The 21,563-nt window shown below is 43.2% G+C and overlaps 1 protein-coding gene across 1 annotated transcript in view; it reads right to left on the bottom strand.

Moving 5' to 3' along the window:
* Positions 1-21,563, bottom strand: part of LOC105906701 (A disintegrin and metalloproteinase with thrombospondin motifs 2-like) — a 143,317-nt gene that overhangs the window by 40,264 nt on the left and 81,490 nt on the right. The window contains exon 4 of the mRNA XM_031586787.2: positions 5,725-5,924. Coding sequence (XP_031442647.1) covers positions 5,725-5,924 — 200 coding nt within the window. The remainder of the gene's footprint in view (positions 1-5,724; positions 5,925-21,563) is intronic.

Below are 21,563 nucleotides of genomic sequence, written 5' to 3'. Positions count from 1 at the left end.
CGCACGCACACACTTTTATTCTACCTCAAACATATAACTAAATAATCCTCCATGATTGCTATGCCTATCAGTTCCTTCTTCTTCTCACTATCCCCCCAGTGTCTCCCTTCCTTTCTTTCTTTCTTTCTTTCTTTCTCCCTCTCTATCTGACACACACACACACACACACACACACACACACACACACACACACACACATCCCCCCTCTGTCTTCCCCCTCTTTTTCCTTTAAAAGTGCACCTCTCATTAGCGTTGCCCCCACTGCTGGCCTTGTGAGGAGTGCTATGCTGGCTGAGGTTTCATGAGTGAGGTTTCAGCCTGCAGGTAACTAATGGAGTCCTGGAGGTCAGTCAGCGAGTCAGAAAATCATTAATAAGAGATTAATAATGCAGCAGGGTCCAGCACAGGAGCCGTGGCGCTCTGAAGGAGGAGAGAGGAGAGGAGAGGAGCAGGAGAGGAGAGGAGAGAGGAGAGGAGAGGAGAGGAGAGATCAGGAGAGGAGAGGAGAGGAGAGAGGAGAGGAGAAGAGAGGAGAGGAGAGGAGAGAGGAGAGGAGAAGAGAGGAGAGGAGAGGAGAGGAGAGATCAGGAGAGGAGAGGAGAGGAGAGAGGAGAGGAGAAGAGAGGAGAGGAGAGGAGAGAGAGGCAAGGAAGAGGAGAGGAGAGGAGAGGAGAGGAGAGGAGGCTGTGAGTTAGGGAGAAGAGGCCAGAGAAATGGAGGTACCATATATCAGACTATGGAATCAAAATCAACACATCCGAGTCTTACTTCTGTTCGCCAAACTCTTTAAGGCTATATCCCAGGCAAAACAAAAGAAAGTTTCAAGAGAGTGCAGACATTGAGTAAATACACCATTCAAGGATGTACATTCTTTTGCCAGAGAGAGAACCATTGTACTAGAACACATGGACGCTTGTCTTTTCATTCCTGTCCGAATCTTTAATCTCTTCCATCACCTTTGGAGCCCGTCACTAGAGAGGCCCAACTCAAGGCTCACACAGTGAGCTCACACTCACAAGAACACTTTGCTGACTCTTAAAGTGAATCCTCATCTTTCTTGGCCATGCTGTTACTCCATGCCTCCTTATAGTCTAAAGGCCGAAAACTACTCCTACGACTCCGTTACTGCGTGGTTACGCAGTTACCTCAACGGACTCGTTTACGTTTATGATTCTCTGACGGTTGTGGGTGTTGCAAAGCAATTCAAAAAAAAAAAGATGGCGGACCAAACTCTGTAGATGGTCGTATTTGTACATAAAAGTTGTTTGTTTAACTTTTTTTTGCTTAGATTTTTTTTAAAGTTACCGAGAAACAGACAAACTGTGCAATGTAAAAACCCTGTTATTGTAACTGAAAAATACGTCTGCGGGGATTTGCGAGGTGTCTGAGCCAGCTATCTAATGTTGGCATATTACCACCCACAAGGTAAACAGCGATGTATTGAAGGATGACGGAGACGGATAGTTAAACAATTTGGGAGGTGCACGTCAGGCGCTCGGAGAGGGTTTGCAACGACGGAGAGGGCTCTCCCTGTCTGCAAAAACGGACGACCATAAATTGGGCTTAATAGTATGAAGCTCTGATCATGACAACACAACACATAGGGTTCCTGTGCCGCCCCGAATATAAGCCTCCACAGCTACCTGTAGTGTTAAGATAGCCACCCCATGGGGGGCACTGTGGTGCAAGCAGTAGCCCCGACCACATTCGGGCTTGACGCCCATGGAGGACACAGGTTCGAATCCGTCCCGATGTCATTTCTCCTGTCCACTCCCCACCTCTTCTCCCTCTCATTTCCTGTCACACTCTTCACTGCACTATCGATTAAAGGCACAAAAGCCCAAACAATAAATCTAAAAAAAAAATAAAAAAAAAAGAAAAAAAGATAGCCACCCCTGTTGGCTACAAACAAGAGGTTATACAAGCAATCTCTTCATCCCCCACTCCCTCCCTTCCATGAGCTGAGTCAAGTTTGCCCACACTCTCATTACAGATCACTGCCATTTTCACCTGACATTTTGGACTGTCATTACCTGTCTGACATTTCCACCCCTGGTACAGGGTAGTACATGGGGCTGATTACATAATGACCCAGCTGTGCCGTCAGACATCTTCAAGGCCTTTACACAAGATTTGTCTTTGGGGGGGAGGGGGGATAGGCAAGGGGGGAGGGTAGCCACAATAACCTGGTCAATGGCTCACAGTATCTCATTAAACATGGGCAAAGGGCTCCAATATGTTACCCAGTGGGGAGATTTGGCTTTAGTATTAGTTTGTATCAGATTACGCAACGTTGGTTTACACACTTTCCCTCCCTCTGAAGTATCATATGTTGAACATGGTAACGTAGTGTTGAACCACACAAACCCTGCTCACACCTCCTCTGTGCTCAAAGCTCCCTGAACCCCCAAATGCCTTTTTAAACAGCAGACTTTTTTTTCATGTTAAATTGAAGTGTACTGAAGAAGTATTCAAATAGAGAGTGTTTGGAATTTGTGAAATACACAAAGCATTTCAGTGCTTTGGATAACCCTTTACAGTATTGATCAAATCACAAGAAACTCAAAAGGAGTTTAAAAGATTTTTTTTTAAACTATTTTTTTTAAACTTGTGATTAAAATAGGTCTATGGGTCATTACAATACAATGTTCTGTACATTAAGGACAGACTGGCATACCCTCATCCCTTCTAAAACCTGGGAGGATTCATAACTTGAAATAATATGTAGTCCTCTGAGGGAGCCTCTGACAGAGACCTTCACTGCTGGAATAAATCACCACCTCCTCCCTGGTTCTGCGTCTGCCCTTGACGAAGCCAAGTGGTCCATGTGAGAGCACAGGTGCGGGGGAGGGGCCTGTGAGCCGGGAGGTCTCGGGATCTTTTGATTCCAGTCCTGGGCCATTGATTCCCTATCATTTCCCATGGACCTATCTGAGAGAGCGATCAATGTGTTTGTGCATCTTTCGGAGGAGTTCGCCTCTGTTCCATCTTAAAAGCCAATGAGGGTCAGCAGATCAGCTCCAACAGGCACACCGGACCATCCACAGGCCCACAGCGCCTGGCACACACTTCACAAACAGACCCATGTGTTTTATTTGTTCGACCAATACCCATTCATAAACATTGACTTTCACCATTAGAGCAGCACATGCAGTCCATGTCCACAGACAGGCAGAAACAGACAGACACACTCACACACAAATAGACAAACATAGACAGAAGTCTTGGTCTAACAGTCCTGCAGACAGAACACCCGGACACCCACACATTGTCTGCCATGACCTCCGAATGGCCCTCTCAGAAGACGAGCGCTAGGAATGAAGGCATGAAGAGAGAGAGAGGTCTCCCTAGCCCCTGGGCCTCTGAGAAGAAGAGCGTTTGGAATGAAGGCATGAAGAGAGAGTGAGGTCTCCCTAGCCCCTGGCCCTCTCAGAAGACGAGCGCTAGGAATGAAGGCATGAAGAGAGAGAGAGGTCTCCCTAGCCCCTGGGCCTCTCAGAAGACGAGCGCTAGGAATGAAGGCATGAAGAGAGAGAGAGGTCTCCCTAGCCCCTGGCCCTCTCAGAAGAAGAGCGTTTGGAATGAAGGCATGAAGAGAGAGAGAGGTCTCCCCAGCCCCCGGGCCTCTTTGCTGAAAGTGTGAACAAAACTGAGAGACAAAAACCCATGCCACACTCTGTGACAGCCACACCTATCAATTTCTATCAAGCGCGACAATAAGGACAAGGAACTACAAGGGTAGACAGAGACAGGGAGAGTGTGAGGGAGACAAATCACTCGCTCTCCTCAAAAGCTATCTTTAGTATTCCCCAACGAATACAGATCCAAGGGGGAGGAGAGCAGATGAAATGCTTTTCTGGAGCAACAAGTTATTTTGATTGTTTACCTGAGGTGGAGGGTGGGGGGGGGGGGGGGCATGCATGTTTCCAGATGCTAGTTGGAGTATTAACTAAGGCATTTTAATGATTTCAGACACTCCATGAGGCTCACCGAACATAGCAACGTCTCGTTCAGATTGTGAAAAACGGAAATGCTGAATACCACATGCTCCTGGCTTTGACTGGTGCCTGTTCTGTGCTCCCAGGAGGCTTCTTGTTGTCAGGCAGAAGGTTGTAATGAAGACACGCTGCAGTGCTCCGGTTTTGAAGTCAGAAGGGAATTGAATCAATTCGCCAATCTTCCACTAATATCATTAACATGTCAAAATTCGCTCAACCAGCGTGAACCCAAACCTTGAGATTCAATATTACAAAATTCAAGCCCCGGCTCATACTCCGTCTGCATTACTTGAAAGACAAATTAGCTAGCGCAGTCAGGTAAAATATGAAGAAACACAACAACACTCCTGAGTAGATACAGCAGCTAAGCTATCCACACAACCAGGTTATCCCTGAATAAGGAGCACAAAACCAAGTGAGCCCAACAAACCACAATCTGAGCCTCAGTGTATCACCTGCTTCCCCCTGATGTTCCCTACCAACAGACAGGCAGGCAGGCAGGCAGGCAGGCGGGAGCGCTGTACTTCTATACTTCTGAAGCTAAGGAGCAAACTCAGAGGGAATGCGTGGGAGAGCGAGAATGCTTATTTATTTATTTATTTATTTATTCATTTATGTTTATCTGAATTTATCTAATTTATGCACATCGCAGCATGGAAATAGCCTTTCCCTCTTTTGGATCGTGCATGCGTTGTGTTGCTGATATTCACCCCAAGTCTTATGTTAAAACAGATGCGAAAAAACTGGAAAAAAAGGACGGAGATGCATTAGACAGATTGAAACCTGTCGGCAGCAGCTTCTCCCTGTTGATAGCTTCTCCTCCTCCATCTTTCTCTTTATCATTGCAGACTACAGGTTAATAGAGACACAATATGTCATACTCTTAATCCTATTTCCCCCACCCCCTTGATCTCCTTTCCTCATTCTCTCTCTGTCTCTCTCACTCAGCAGGTTTCATTTTCCTAGATTAAAGGCCTGCCTGCGGGTCATGGCCCAGCTAAGCACTCTGTTGTGTCCTCAAGAATATTGTCTCCTTGACTCATTGTCACTGTCCCCATGCCGTGTAATACGTGCACACACAGGCAGGGCGCAGAGACTCAGATACACACACACACACACACACACACACACACACACTCTCTCTCACACACACACACACACACAGGCAGGGCACAGAGACTCAGATACACACACACACACACACACACACACACACACACACACACACACACACACACACACACACACACACACACACACACAGGCAGGGCACAGAGACTCTGTTATGTCACAGCAGACAGTAGATAAAGCCCTTTCCTGGAAAGCCACTGTCCTGAGCTGGCATTCAGAGAAAGTCTCAATATCAAAACTTGTGTTCCAGCAAAATCACTGTATCATAATGAATAGTGCAATAACCATAGGAGAATCAGGTCAGTGGACTTGGGGATCATGACTGTCTGGATGATCAAACTAGTTGTTTCAACCCTAATATTTAAATGTACATTTCACTGTTAGTCACATTAATTGCAGGTACACTGAAGCACACCGAGACAAAGACAAAAGCAAAGACAAAAGCAAAGACAAAGATAAAAACAAGATGTCCTCCTCGTGACTTGCTGCAGCACCACACACACTACCCTAAAGTGTTCCAGTCGTTACTGCGGTAACAAACCACCACACAATACTCCTTTTCAATAAAAATGTGAAGGACTTCTGGCATACTTACAATGTTCATGAGTGTGAGCAGATACATCTGGATGTGCTCATGGCCATGAAACTGCTCCACTGAGTCGTCCACTCCAAGCATGACCTCAATGTTGTACGCTCCGTCCTGTGCTTGTCTGCGTGCCCGGCGGCTGTGGTTTAGATTCTGCTCTACGCCACGATACAGTGTCTCCAGATCCATCAGGCCATCCAGATCTGCACCTGCCAACAACACAGAGGACTATACTGTGAATTTCCAGTGGTCCAACTGGTAGAGCCATTGTACAGCACATTAAGGGTTCATGCTACGCTACGGTTATGCTACAGTACATTATGGGTTCATGCTACGCTACGGTTATGCTACAGCACATTATGGGTTCATGCTACGCTATGGTTATGCTACAGCACATTAAGTGTTCATGCTACGCTACGGTTATGCTACAGTTCATTAAGGGTTCATGCTACGCTACGGTTATGCTACAGCACATTAAGGGTTCAGTCTCTGGACAGCAGAAGCTCGTGCTGCAGACCAGAAAGAGCCTGCAAAAATAGGAGGGTTTTGGTTACCATTAAGGAGTAGGTAAACATGGATACTATTTACAGTCAATTAAATGATAAGCAACCTAATATGCAAACATTTTCATGTAGTGAAAATCAAACAAATGCATCAAAAATATTTCAAACAACAGACCTCACGTCAAAACCAAAGTATCACATGTTCAGGAAAAAATGTAATGCTCTGACACCCCAGACATGGGTGGTTTTATAAAGTTATTTTTAAAAAAGTAGATCCAAAAACAAACTATTACTTGGCTCTGGTGCTGATTGGGCTTTTGTTCATTCTAAAAAGGTAGAACCTGTACATACGTGCTGCTAAATCAGATTTGTAAGAATTTAGACAAACAACAATAGTCAAATAAAAGCCATCAAAAACACATGGCCATGGAACGAGGACACATGGCTGCCAGAACGAGGCAACTTGAGTTCTGCTTTAATCACTTAGCATTTCATAAGAGGAAGAGGAGGCAAGCAGTCGAGGGGAGCAGTCTGAAGATTGGCAGGAGCTGTTACCTGACAGCTTCAGCTACAGAGACCAAAGCGTCTTGAAGCAGGGAAGATCTGCCACCCAGTCTCCCATCACCCAATCAGCAAGGGATGTCCTTCCTGCTCCTCTTATGTAATGTTTCCGTGGCAACCCACTCATGGGTGAAAGAACGCTCAGCTGGGCTAATATTGGCTCGGCAGTAACTTCCTTATTGGAAGATCAGGCTCCGAGTCAGGATCTTCAGCACAGTCTCAGGGTAAAAAGCTCTAATGCTCAGAGTCAGGATCCTCAACACAGTCTCAGGGTAAAAAGCTCTAATGCAACACAGGATCCTTAACACAGTCTCAGGGTAAAAAGCTCTAATGCAACACAGGATCCTCAGCACAGTCTCAGGGTAAAAAGCTCTAATGCAACACAGGATCCTCAGCACAGTCTCAGGGTAGAAAGCTCTAATGCAGCACAGGAACACACGGAGGGCCCCTTCACAGCGGCCAGCCATGCTGTCTTTTATTGTTTAATACATCTTTGTGTGTTGCACTAGAATATTCCAACCAGAAAGTGTAACTTTAGGCAGTGTGTCTACATTTAACTATGTTCTTAACTATGCTTTTAACTATGTTTATTATAGGTTGTTTTAACTATGTTTTTTTTAACTATGTTTTTACTGTAGCACTCTGAGATTCAGATGAATATAGAGTGCGCTATAAATTAAATGAATTATCATTATTATTATTATTATTATTATTTTCCAAATGACAGGGAAAAAAGAGATAATCATTCTCAGTCAAAATAATTCCGTTTTTTTTTTCAATATGTTTGCTTCCAATATGAAAGTGATGCAATAGCCTACCATCTGTTTTGAATGGCATATTGAAGGACATTTGTACTTAATGTGATGGAATATAGTAGGTTCTATTAGCTCTTCTTGTCAAGATGGTTTTACAAGTAGTTTTACTTTTAGTGTGAGGTTGTTTCTCAGGAACAAAACTGTTCACTGGGTGCTTTTTCAACAGTGACAGCATGTTTCACCTCCTGCCTACCATTCCACCATCCAGTGAACACCAGCCAGAGGCTGAATACTTCCATCCTATAATTCTGTCCCTCGTTAATAATTTATCAATTAATGTTCAACCTCGTCCATCTACTCCTAAAGCCTCACTTACCTCTGCTCGCTCCACTCCCAACTTCACTGTCACAGGTTTGTGCCGTTTGGAAGGGGGGTGGGGGGTACTTAGCGAAGTCTTTGTATATGAATGTGTGTGGGCTACACTCTGAGAAGCTATATCGTGTATTTTCTAATCTTAAGAGTATTTGACAACTATGTCACAGTTACTGCAGTAACACACACTTGATCAGTCTGTTCCTTCACTGCAGTAACACACATTTGATCAGCCTGTTCCCTCACTGTTCCTTCACTGTTCCTTCACTGCAGAAACACACACATTTGATCAGCCTGTTCCCTCACTGTTCCTTCACTGTTCCTTCACTGCAGAAACACACACATTTGATCAGCCTGTTCCTTCACTGTTCCTTCACTGCAGTAACACACACATTTGATCAGCCTGTTCCTTCACTGTTCCTTCACTGCAGTAACACACACATTTGATCAGCCTGTTCCTTCACTGTTCCTTCACTGCAGTAACACACACATTTGATCAGCCTGTTCCTTCACTGCAGTAACACACACATTTGATCAGTCTGTTCCTTCACTGCAGAAACACACACATTTGATCAGCCTGTCCCTTCACTGCAGTAACACACACATTTGATCAGCCTGTTCCTTCACTGCAGTAACACACACATTTGATCAGCCTGTCCCTTCACTGCAGTAACACACACATTTGATCAGCATGTTCCTTCACTGCAGTAACACACACATTTGATCAGCCTGTTCCTTCACTGCAGTAACACACACATTTGATCAGCCTGTTCCTTCACTGCAGTAACACACACATTTGATCAGCCTGTCCCTTCACTGCAGTAACACACACATTTGATCAGCCTGTTCCTTCACTGCAGAAACACACACATTTGATCAGCCTGTTCCTTCACTGCAGTAACACACACATTTGATCAGCCTGTTCCTTCACTGCAGAAACACACACATTTGATCAGCCTGTTCCTTCACTGTTCCTTCACTGCAGAAACACACACATTTGATCAGTCTGTCCTTCACTGCGCCTGCTCTGGTCCTCCTGTCATTAGGTACCCACAGCCATGCCCCGCCCTTCACCTGTCTGCCCGGGACAAGTGGCCTCCCGGCTGCCCTTCCGCCTCCCCACAATTCATATTCAGTCGGTGCTCACCCTTATTAGGACACAAAGGTACTTTGTCTTTCAACCTTTGCAAATGTCAAGAATGTCTAGGCGTCCATGGAACAAAGAGAGAATAGAAGCAGATCAGGTGGTTAGGGGGGAAACGGAGGAGAGAGAGAGCAACTGCAGACGGCAGTGAAGTTTAGAACACAGCTTCACTACCTCTACGGCTTACCTGGCATTCTATGCCAATACTGATACAATACTAACTTGCTTCTAGTGGTTGTATGGTTCCACTGACCTCTGTTTGAGTGTGTTGTCTCTCCACCAGCTCTCTGAGGAGGGGGGATGTGGGGGCAAGGTTACTCTTAAGCTGGTCCCCCGGGGAGAATGATCTATGATGTACAACACTACCTGTGGAAGAAGGGATCAAGCCCCCGCGGCCGCCATTGCTTTGGCAAGGCTTCAGAAACACTATACACTACAGCGCAGGTTATTTCAATGAAGTCCAGCAATGTCTGTGCCTTTAATATTTCTCTGCCAGTCACAGAGACAAAGAGTGACAGTTGGATACCACACTATGGTGAGGATGTAGTGCAGCGTGGCGAATACAGTATAATACTAATTGAACAATGCTGTAGAGTTCACCCTAGACATCTGACCAACCATGTACAATATGACAGAGCATTTATTAGATTGACTTTCATACAGCATTTACTTAAAGAGACTTCTCGGCAAATACATCACTTAAGACTTAAACTAAGATTTTTGTGTTAGAATTAGTTAGTTGTGTTGGTTGGTAAAACGTCAATATTAAGAGTCTTAGTATGTTTGAATATGGTTAAACATCTTACATCTATCTAAATACAGAGATACTGAACGATGCTTTCAGTGAACAAAATACATTAAACACACACCTGCTCTTGGGAATTTACAGCCAGTGACCCCTGGCTTCCTAAGGTCAGAGTTGAGAAGCTCAAAGGTGTGCTTTACCATGTGGCATAAGAGGGTGTGTAAAAAAACAGAATGTGTGTGTTCAGGAATTTGCACCCTTCAGAGATCTGCCTCTTTTAAAGGGTTAAAGTGGTATGCCATAAGTTCACTTTTTTCCATAAGTTCACTTTTTTTCCACAAGTTCATTTTTTCCTGCAAAGACGGGCATGACTTGTTGGTCCTCTCTATGAGGTGACCCTTGACATGTTGTTGAGCTCCTCATATAATGTGTTATTTGCCGGCTAGTGCAGCCATTCCATAGTATATGGACTGTTATGAGTGTCTAAACCAGCAGGCATTTTCTCATGACATTATACAGACACAAGTCACATCAACACTTTTGAACCAAAGTGCACCCTGGCAGGCATGATACTGAGATCTTGTTGATATCACAGTATGTCTTACTGAAAATACAAGGGGAATAATGGTTGCTCACCTCTCCTTGGCTAAATGAATTAATACATGGCATATTCAGGTAGGTTGACCTTTTGGTATAATGCATGTAGCGCCTCACCACTGCACAGCAAACACATGAGGGTTGGCAAGGATGTAAAAATAAGTCTGTAATATGATATGTAATGCAATGATGAGTCTTAAGTGACAGGCTTCCTTCAGCACAGCCTGTGTGTCCCTGTTGTCTTCCACTTGGATTCTATGAGGCTCCACAGGGGAGGCATTTCATAAGAGTGCTCTTATTAAATTAAAATAAAAACACATCACTTTTTCCCTTCCTCCACTTGCTTGCCAGCCTGTCAAGGCAAACACATTGTGCCACCCCCTCAAAGCCAGATCTGAGAAGAATCCCACCAGTGTGTCTCCACCAGACACCAACAGATCTCAGGTCAGTGTCTCTCAGGTCAGTGTGTCTCCACCAGTGTGTCTCTCAGGTCAGTGTCTCTCCACCAGTGTGTCTCTCAGGTCAGTGTCTCTCCACCAGTGTGTCTCCATCAGTGTGTCTCCACCAGTGTGTCTCCATCAGTGTGTCTCCATCAGTGTGTCTCCACCAGTGTGTCTCCATCAGTGTGTCTCCACCAGACACCAACAGCTCCCAGGTCAGTAGCAAATTCTTCGCCCCCTTATTCCCCATTCTGCTGAGTGTGGAAGGATGCAGAGCAAGCAGCGCACGTTAGTGATGGGGGTGGGGGGGGGCATATACATGGAGAGTTTGAGAGAATGCCAAGTTAGTGATGGGGGTGGGGGCAAATACATGGAGAGTTCGAGAGAATGCCAAGTTAGTGATGGGGGTGGGGGCAAATACATGGAGAGTTAGAGAGAATGCCAAGTATAGCTTTTGACAGAATGGCAATTTTCCAGTAGCGTCTTAATTGAAAACACCTACTCATTATACTGCTCTCTGCCTGAGACACCAAGAACTCCACACTCTGCTGACAACCATGTTCCAGCCTCCAAATAAGATGGGGATGGGGGAGGGTCAGGGCACTCATCCACTGACCCTGGGAAGGTGACCCTCTCCTGGGATAGGCCGAGGTGAGGGTCCTGATTAGACCTCAGTGACCTTCCGTTGTGATTCAGAGCCATTTCTACACAAGCTCCTCCACCAAGGACCGGCTCTGGGAATAGAGGTCTGGAGGCCTGAGTGTGTGCCAAGTGAACCTAGGTGTGTTTCTCTTAGGATACACACACCGACACAGTGCATTTACATTTACATTTACATTTAGTCATTTAGCAGACGCTTTTGTCCAAAGCGACGTACAAGGGAGAGAATATTCAAGCTACGAGCAATATAACCTGGTGTAACAATAAATAAATACTACTTTACATAAGAAATATAACAAAATGAAATAAAAAAGAAAGAAAGAAGTGCAGAAATGTAACTGCAAGTTACTAGTCGAAGTGCCAGTTAGGACAGGAAGTGCTCTCTGATCATTTATACAGCCATGACAAGACAGGGTCACCACCCTGAGTGATGATGGCAAGCTGAACATACGTTTTCCAAAAGGAGCCTGTTGTCATCAAACACCAGGGGAACGGGCTCATTCCCAATGGAACCTCTTGAGAAAGATGACATACATGTACCTCAGTTCATGGACACACACACAGACAGACACACAGACAGCAGAGATATACACACAGACAGACAGATGAAGATACACTTAGAATTCTACAACATAAAAATGATATTATGAGATCGATGTCCACATGTGAACATACTGTAGATACAAGCGTGCGCATGTTCACCCCGCGTGGGGGATGCAGTTCCAGGGAAGAAAGACAGAGTGATAGAGCAAGCAATACGTCTAGGACGGAAAGAAAATAGGACAAGGGAGGGAGAGAACGGCTGCTCTCTTACCATTGGTCGATAATACAGAGACTCCCCAGGGAGTGTTCTCAAATTGTGCCGACTTTAAGCACATTCTTAACACACACACACACACACACACACACACACACACACACACACACACACACACACACACACAACACAAATACCCTAAGGTGGCGCAAATACGTGCTATTTATAAAGGGAACAAAAATCGATATCAGCTGACGCCAAGTTAAAAATGTCACCAATCTCCATAATAAGGGGCAAGAGAAGCATTGTGAAATGTTGGGGCAGTCTGCCAAAAAGACCAAACTAACACTAAGGAGACCAATGTACTGTCAACAGCATCGGACACACACAGGCTCGCTCCGGTACATCCTAGTACAATAACTTGGAGTAATAAAAAACCCATGGTCTGTGGTCTTCCTCTCACTCCAGTGATCACATTCCATTCACTGTGAAACCTTACACATCACTCATTCTCTCTCTCTCTCTCTCTCTCCCCCTCTCTCTCTCTCTCTCTCTCTCTCTCTGTCATATCCAATTCAAAAAGAGCTGTATTGGGCCAACCGTCGTGAAAAGAGTACTGTATGAGGGCAGCATAATCAAACAAGGGGTGATTTAATAGAGGTGTGGGGTATTTGAGGGTGAGGGGAAATAATAAAGAAACAAAAAGCATGTTTTTGACCAACAGAACATCAAATATACACGTATATCAGTTTTGAATAGACTCTAGGTGTGTATCCCCCATTTCTTTTCCACGAGCAACATGTCGTGGCCATATGTAATGCATTCAGAGTTAGGACATCATGGGGCGACAGTGGTACAGGCGGTAGAGAAGTCGTTTAGTAATCAGAAGGTTGCTAGTTCGATTCCCTGTCGAAGTGTCCTTGAGCAAGACACTGAACCCCTAATTGCTCCTGATGTGCAGTGTGCCATCAGTGTAAATGTAAAATGTAAAATGTGTATACATTGTAAGTCGCACATATGTAAGTTGCTTTGGATAAAAGCGTCTGCTAAAATGACTAAATGTAAATGTAAAATGACATCAATGTGTCTCAATGACCAAAAGTGGCCTCAGGACTGTTATGAGACGTCGTGTGCACTTCTGTTTGGTGGCCCAATACTCAAGCCCAGATGCAGGGTTATACAACCTACTCACAGACCCAGCATAGAATTGCTTTGTTGAGAAAGGAAAGAAATTAATGAAATTACTAAAGAAGAATCATTTTAACTACGGGCCAAAAATAGTGGCGTGGTAATGACAGTGACATTTATAGAGGCACTTACTGAATACACTACGGTTAAGCACGTTGTGTACGTGTCTATATTCACATATACATGATTTGTGGGCAGGTGGCTTTAGTATTTTTAACCAGTGTGATTCAATGAATCCAGTGCATTCAGTTACAGAAATTACAATTGCTGTTACTATCTCATGTGTGATTAAGCAAATACTTGGATGTTCATAGAAAGGATCAAACAGATCATATCACAAGGAAAAACCCTGAAGGAAGAAAACCTGAGCAGAACCCAGCTCATCAGGGGGGACCCATCTGCTTAGGGCCGGCCATCAGGGGGGACCCATCTGCTTAGGGGGTTGATAGAGCATACTTAGGGTAAGGGAAGGGGTTGGGGGTGATAGAGCATACTTAGGGTAAGGGAGGGGGTTGGGGTTGGGGGTGATAGAGCATACTTAGGGTAAGGGAGGGGGTTGATAGAGCATACTTAGGGTAAGAGAAGGGGTTGGGGTTGGGGGTGATAGAGCATACTTAGGGTAAGGGAGGGGGTTGGGGTTGATAGAGCAGAGAGGGGTAAGGGAAGGGGTTGGGGTTGAGAGCCCCAGGGATTATGAATCCAGATTAGGATGAGGGAAGAAACTGGGATATGAACCCTTTAGGCATCCAAAGAGAAGGACAAGAAATGTGGCCACATCATCAGTATCAACAACATAGCCCAATATGATATACATAGCCAAAATAAGGCACACATGCTGTATGGGAAGTATACTGCCACAGGTGCCCGATCTGGATGCATTATATCTACCTATAGGATGCATAGTCTAGACTAGACAAAAAATTAAATTAAATAGAGATTTATTTTAATTAACACACACACACACACACACACACACACACACACACACACACACACACACACACACACACACACACACACACTCAAAGGTCAGGGTTTTATGTCTGGATTACCAGTTCATGCCTTAGCTTGGCATGTTCTCTCAACACATTGCCATTTGTGAGTCATACACAGGGTTGCCCACTGCTTTCAGAGATGCCTGTGAATCACCTCGAATATCGAACATTCCCTATACCATATGTTTTTTTTAAATTGTACTTCCACCGTATTCAATATAATACCATACGCAATGCATTGTTACTTGCACTGTAGAATGAATGGAGAATGGCATATTCACTTTGTGTATAAATGCATTGTCTGTCTAGATCGCTCATGTATATTTGTGTTGGGATAAGAACTGAAACCCACTTTCAAAAGCGAGTAAACGTAACTACTAATTGAGCACACTGAAGGGATGGCACATGCCTTTCATAATACAGCCACTAGAAAGGGCTGCCTGTCATATTATTGGCCCATAAAGAAGGGAATGTCCAGAATGAAGAGTCGTGCAAGTTCCCATAAAAGCGATATTGGAGCAGGCTTAAGCAGGCTTAACTTTGGATGACAGGTTCTGCATATCGGTCCGAATGCAAAAGAGGTCAGTGTAAAAAAACAAAACAAATGGACATATGAGTTATTACATCATACTCTATCCCACAAGCTCAAAAGCACATGTCACACATTTAGTCTGCGCAGGAATTAGCTGCAAGGGAAAATAACACTAGCAGCAGTTTGTCCCAATTTAGTATTTAATATGAAACTGAAGAGAGAGGAAGAAAACTTTATCTCTCCCTGATGAAAATTAATAACAGCCTTTAAAGAGTTTTTTTCCTTTCTCAATTTGAACACGACACTAAGCATTATTCAATTCTCCTCGCCTCAGTGCACAGGTAATGCCCTCTAATCCCACTGTGTGTGTGTGTGTGTGTGTGTGTGTGTGTGTGTGTGTGTGTGTGTGTCAGGCAGAAATAGGGAGCACAGCTGGGAACTGGTAGAGAGAAACCCACCATACGAAAACACAAGTGGAAGGAAATGACATGGTTACAAGAGAGAACGATAAACACAGAAAATTAAAGGTGTGAACAATCCTGAATATAAAGCAGTTCATTCTTGAGGTTACAGTGTGAGGAGGCAGGTGTGAGGAGGTGGGTGTACTAACGAAGCCTTGCAGGAACATCACAATGGCTGACACTCAGAACACAACACAGGCTGGAACTCATTCCATTCGCAAATATTACTGTGGAGGAAATACTACTTGGCGGAAACACTACATTCATGACAAGGCAAAATCATAAATGTGCCACGTTTGTGCAAACGCAGAAATAATAATAAAACTATATTAAGAAGGTTGGTGTATTTGGACTGTCTTGGTTTGTCTATGAGCTTTGAGTAAATACTTTTATCCAAGATACTAACAAGTTAAGATAAATCTCAAGTTATGGATGATTAATGACACAAACACATTTTCATTACACTCCTAGAAATAACTGGGTAGCAATTTATTATTATTTACTCATACTAGAGGTAATTTTTTTTCGCAAAAGAAAATGCAAATGTGATTGTGCCGCACCAGCAGTGGAGCGTTGCACACAGTAACCTATGCAATTACGCCAATGCCAACAGTTCTCGCTATGAAAGAAAGGTTGGACTCTCCTACCACCTGTTGCATGAGCAGTAAATATTATCTAACAAGGCGCAGGGCAGCAATTCTCTAACAGCAATGACCCACACACTCCGCTATTAGAATATTTATCAGCTAATGTTCAAAATAAGTTGACTGTCTTCCTTAATTGTGTGCAATGCACCTTATCGAGATCTAGGAAGAACTCGAGCACTTCCTCTGAAGAACATCTGTTGTCTTTGCCTTCCCCCCACAGCAAGAGACTCTTTTCATTAGTGGTACCTCGGTGGTGGAATGACCTACCTGGTGCTATTTGATCAAATGACAGCCATGGTATATTCAAAGAGCTAAAGCCTTTAAAGACTCACCTCTTTAAAACTCATTTGTCATTCTAAGGTATTTGTCAGAAGTCCTCATTTTTATATTATTATAGTTATTAGTATTGTTAATTTGACTATAATCTGATATACAATACTGTTATAAGAATGTTGTTTTGTGCATAATGCTTTGGTTGTTTTGTTCGTTACTTTGGCACTGATAAAAGGCAAGCCTTTTTAGTTTTAAAGAATGTAAGTGTACTGTGTGACATTACATTGTACATACAAACGCTGTGTTATTTGCCTACTATATAGACTATATAAAGAATGGGAACAAATGCTATCTGTAACTCTAAATAGCCATTGTGAAGTAGCTAACAGCCAAGAGACTTGACTTGCAAATACCAACAAACTTCATATGAAATAAACAGGACAGCTAGTGGGAACTACACTAGTCTTCATCGCTCCTTCAAGTGATCATGTATCGTCAAAAAGAATCTCAAGATGGTTTAAAAAAAAAGTACTTACCTCCTTTTATTTTTTTTAATGAAGCACAAAATCGAATGCAACACATATCTTGCTCTTACATTGCAGTCAGCGCATACAGCACGAATTGTCATGTTAATGCCACCTACTAGAAGAAATATAAATTGTACTATGTTTGGGGTTTGAATACAGATTATAATGTGGATTAAACATTCTGCAAAATCCTTTACACTGATGAACTTTGCACAGGCACATCCAAACAATACAGGCCTTTATGATTATGTGTATGATATGAACTGATTTTGCCTTGACATGAAAGTAGTTTCCTCCATGTAAACAGATTTAGCATCTTGCTGTGGACTTGTAAAATGTACAAATATAGGACCAAGGCAGTTATAGCATCCAGAATTCATAGGTGTGCCATGACAACATCAATAATGGTCACTGAAAACAGACTGTCAAGATGATTCATGACAGGATACGGAAGCGGTCATGACCATATTACAACAACGTTATCACTCTCATGATGTGAATGCACCCAAAAAGCACTTGATGACAAATACCTCTTGATTACAAACCTAAAGTGTGCAGGCAACAGTCTCCCTCTCTTCCTCACGAGTTCTGTCTACACTAAGTCCATATGCTCTCTAAAACCTCCACAGACAAGCTGGAGATTCCCACAAGAGTTCATTAGTGAAGTTCATTCAGACAGTGAAACAATGGTCCACGGGCATCGGAGCGCACTGGGCAGTGACAACCGGCACGCTCTCTGCATCAGCTTCGACACACGCAGTGGTAACAAGATCAGGCATCACATAACAACACTCACTGTGTGCAGCACAGCCTACTGATGAACAGAACAACCAAGGCACAGGCAAGCCCCATACAGTAGCACTCAGTACACACCACACAAACACTGGCAGATGGTACCTCACTCATTTTATAAATCTACAGGTATTGAAATTAAATGTGGTAGAAAACCTCATGCAGCTCAATTGTCAAAATGCAGCCATAGATTAGGAATATGCATTCCATAGCAGCTATAGATTAGGAATATGCATTCCATGGCAGCTGAAAAAGGCATCTTGAAATCACATGTCTCTCTCTCTCTCTCTCTCTCTCTCTCTCTCTCTCTACTTATTTCTTGTTTGGTCCTCAGCCAAGCTGAAACGTGGAGGGAAGTGTGTGAAGGAGGAGCAAGAGAGGAGGGGGAAGAATGAGATTCTTCTCCTCTCCCTTTTGTCTCTCACTCCGTTTCCTTCGTTCTCATGTGATTCTGTTTCCTTCGTTCTCATATGATTCTGAAGGAGCTGGCCGTGCGGCTCTCCATCTAGTTTTAATGAAGTGGTCTCACTAGAGCAATGGTGGAAATTGCCTCCTGGACCTTGAAGTGTGTGTGTGTGTGTGTGTGTGTGTGTGTGTGTGTGTGTGTGTGTGTGCGCATGTGTGTGTGTGAGAGAGGGAGGGAGAAAGAAAGAATATGTGAATTTGCAAGTGCACAATGTTGGGTGTTTCAATGTTCTGATTTTCCTACCTTTTGGCACTTCATGTAATCATGCGCTCACAAGGAATTAGGGATGGCTTACAGAAATACATGCAGATTGTCATCATATTGTTTGGCCATGTTAACACTGAAGTATCAGACACTGTATTGATGACAAATGCACATATTTCTTCTCTGATACACACTATGCAAAGACACACAAATATAATGATCATCTCCCACTACAGAAACACATAGACACAGACTTCCACTCCACACACCCATCCACACACACACACACACACACACACACACACACACACACACACACACACACACACACACACACACACACACACACACACACACACACACACACACACACAAACAGTTCAGAGGATCATGACCGTTCCACCGGTGACACCCTTAAAATATTAATGCGGTCATTTTACTTCATTAATAATGCCTGTGGTGAAGATTGGGCTTTCTGTGTGTGTGTGTGTGTGTGTGTGTGTGTGTGTGTGTGTGTAGGGGGGAGGGGGATGCTCGCAGAGAGAGAGGGAGATGTTTCATCACATTCCAGATCAAACGTACACATAAAACCTTAAATGAACATTTTACCATGGCAAGATTTCATAGCTCCCATGTGTCAGTTTAAAACCAGATCCTATTCCCATTACATCATAGAGTATAGCCCACACTTAGAACACTATGCCTGATTAACACAACATACAGCTGCAACATACTTGTTTAGACAATTCACTCAATATTGTACTGTTGCAATAGCAGCAGGCAACAGACAGGCATGCAATAGTGTATCAGGAATATTTCTGTGTGATACAAGTCCTGTAATCTTAGCACCTACCTTATAGTACACTGACACAATCTACCAGAAACGAAAAGTTTTAATGAAATAAAGATGAACCCTCTGAGGTCTGTGGCATCTGGGCGCGATAATAGCATTGCCATAAACCTTTCCTTCCAATTAATACACTGACAAATCACATTTCTGTATGAAAAGTACCTGAAAAGTACCATCATTTGAAATCTCAACAACCAACTGTAGCAGACGTCCACAGGTACATAAGACAGTCCAGACAGAAACATAGGCTACCACTTGCGTATCGATAGTTTTGTAGTTTGATCAGTTTGGCAGTCTTTCAACAGTGTTACCAACAGACCTTTTAAAGGCTATTCTCATCTTCTCTGGTTTCTGTCTCGCACTGCAGTGCATGTTCATCTTTCATCATACCATCTCTTTTCTCTTCCTACCGAGCTCAGCTTTGAGATCCCCAACCCTGGTTTCGTATTGTGCACATAAACATAAAAAGATATTCAGAGCTTTTCATATCACATTCTTACTACATAAGCACAACACAATCATCAATTACTTTCAATTTGGGAAGCATATGCTGGCACACTATAGGTGCATTTTTAACTAGTGAGAAAAGAGCTGCTGTGACTGATGCCTTGCTAGTACACACACTTATTTTTTTCAGTAACTGGCACATCGAAACCACGTCCAATCTGTTTGGGCCCCATTTGACTGCACAGCAAAAGATATGCAGAAGAATTTCGGGGAGCCCGGCTAGAGCTAGACTCTGAGATTTGCGCGTAGTATAGGCTAATGTTTTTGATTAGCTATGCTGTTGATTAACCCATACATAGGTTAGGCTAGGTACATAGCTTATTATGTGATTCTAGCTGTGATGATCAGATAAAGATATAAGTACACCTGTGGGTTAATTAAAGCCTATATTTCAGCTGATGTTTTGTTTTTGTTCATACGAGAAACAAGGTAAGCTAACGTGACAGCTAACTATTTAGCACCCTGGCCAGTGTTACGACCCTGGCGGGGCTAGGCCCTGCGTGGCCTCCCCTTTCTGTTTCACGCATTGAGCCGTGCACGTAACACCAGCAATCCAAGGTGTCTCTTAAAAAAAAAGAAAGAAATAATAAATAACTTATCTGTAGAATAATTAAAATGACTCAAATGATGATTCAAATAAAACATGGAGTACATTGGACAGGCCTGCTTTCAGTCTAGGCTGGACTATTCGGACAGTTGCAAAGACTCGGAACACAAAAAAGCTTGCCAATTAAATTAATTATACGTAGAAGTATGTAATGTAATGTTGGCCTCCAAAATGGTGAGATCATTGTGTGATCACAATGTTAAAATAAACCAAATGTTTTGCGTAAATTGTAGTTTTAGCTATTTTCCCAACAGCAGTTTGACAAGCATGCTCTTCTTCTTACAGAGGGGCCCAACTTCCCACTACAGAATAATTGTAGCTTTGTCAGCCATTCTTCCCCCTCCGCCTAGCTTTTATAGTAAACATGTGTATGATGTACTAGCACATAAACAGGCTATGTGATTTGATAGCCTATCAGCTCTGCAACTCAAATAGCCTCCCAAAGATACAGTTAGACAAATGATTTTGTCTCTAAAGTGATGCACAGCCTGCACATTCAGAGTAGTCTGCTTTTAGTTCAGCTCTGTTGGTGCAGCATATCATACACATATTTGAAATGCTATTCTACCCTACATGCTGCAGGGTATCAAACCAAATATCTGTCATTCTATGGACTGACAACTTGAATTGTTCATTGTATTCCAGGAATGCATGGTGATTGCAACTTCTGCATAATTACAGAGGGACACAAATACCTGTGGATAACACCCATCTCATCCATATGGACGATATGGGCCACTGACTTTCAAAAGAAACACTGTCACTCCAAAAGTTTAGCAACCAAACTACAGTACCAGTCAAGTGTTTTCTTTACTTTTATTATTTTCTACATTGTAGATTTATACTGAAGACATTTAAACTACGAAAGAACACATATGGAATGATGTACTGAACAAAATAAGTTTTATCTACCATGTAGAAAATAATAAAAATCAAAGAAAAATCTTCTCAAAAAATGAGTGTGTCCAAACTTTTAACTGGTACTGTACATGCAACTTCCTTTAAATGCTTAAAACAGCTTTTATGTAGCCTGTGTCTACAATGTTAAGAGCTCAAAGGACTTCACCACACTCACTAAGGCCCCTACTATGAGTGTGAAAACCGTGGTGGAAACGGCCTATTTCGCCCTGCCAGGTTGTCTAAACTTCGGCGATAAATAAAACTTTCTGCTAAAGGTGTGAATTATGGATATAGGCGTGGCGACATATTCTTCTCTGACAGGGAGCATTTGAATGTGCCAATTATAAACTACCACTGCCCATGTC

Source organism: Clupea harengus, chromosome 20, assembly GCF_900700415.2.
Source record: "Clupea harengus chromosome 20, Ch_v2.0.2, whole genome shotgun sequence".
NCBI classification, from domain to species: Eukaryota; Metazoa; Chordata; class Actinopteri; order Clupeiformes; family Clupeidae; genus Clupea; species Clupea harengus.
This window is presented reverse-complemented; position numbering and strand designations above follow the sequence as displayed.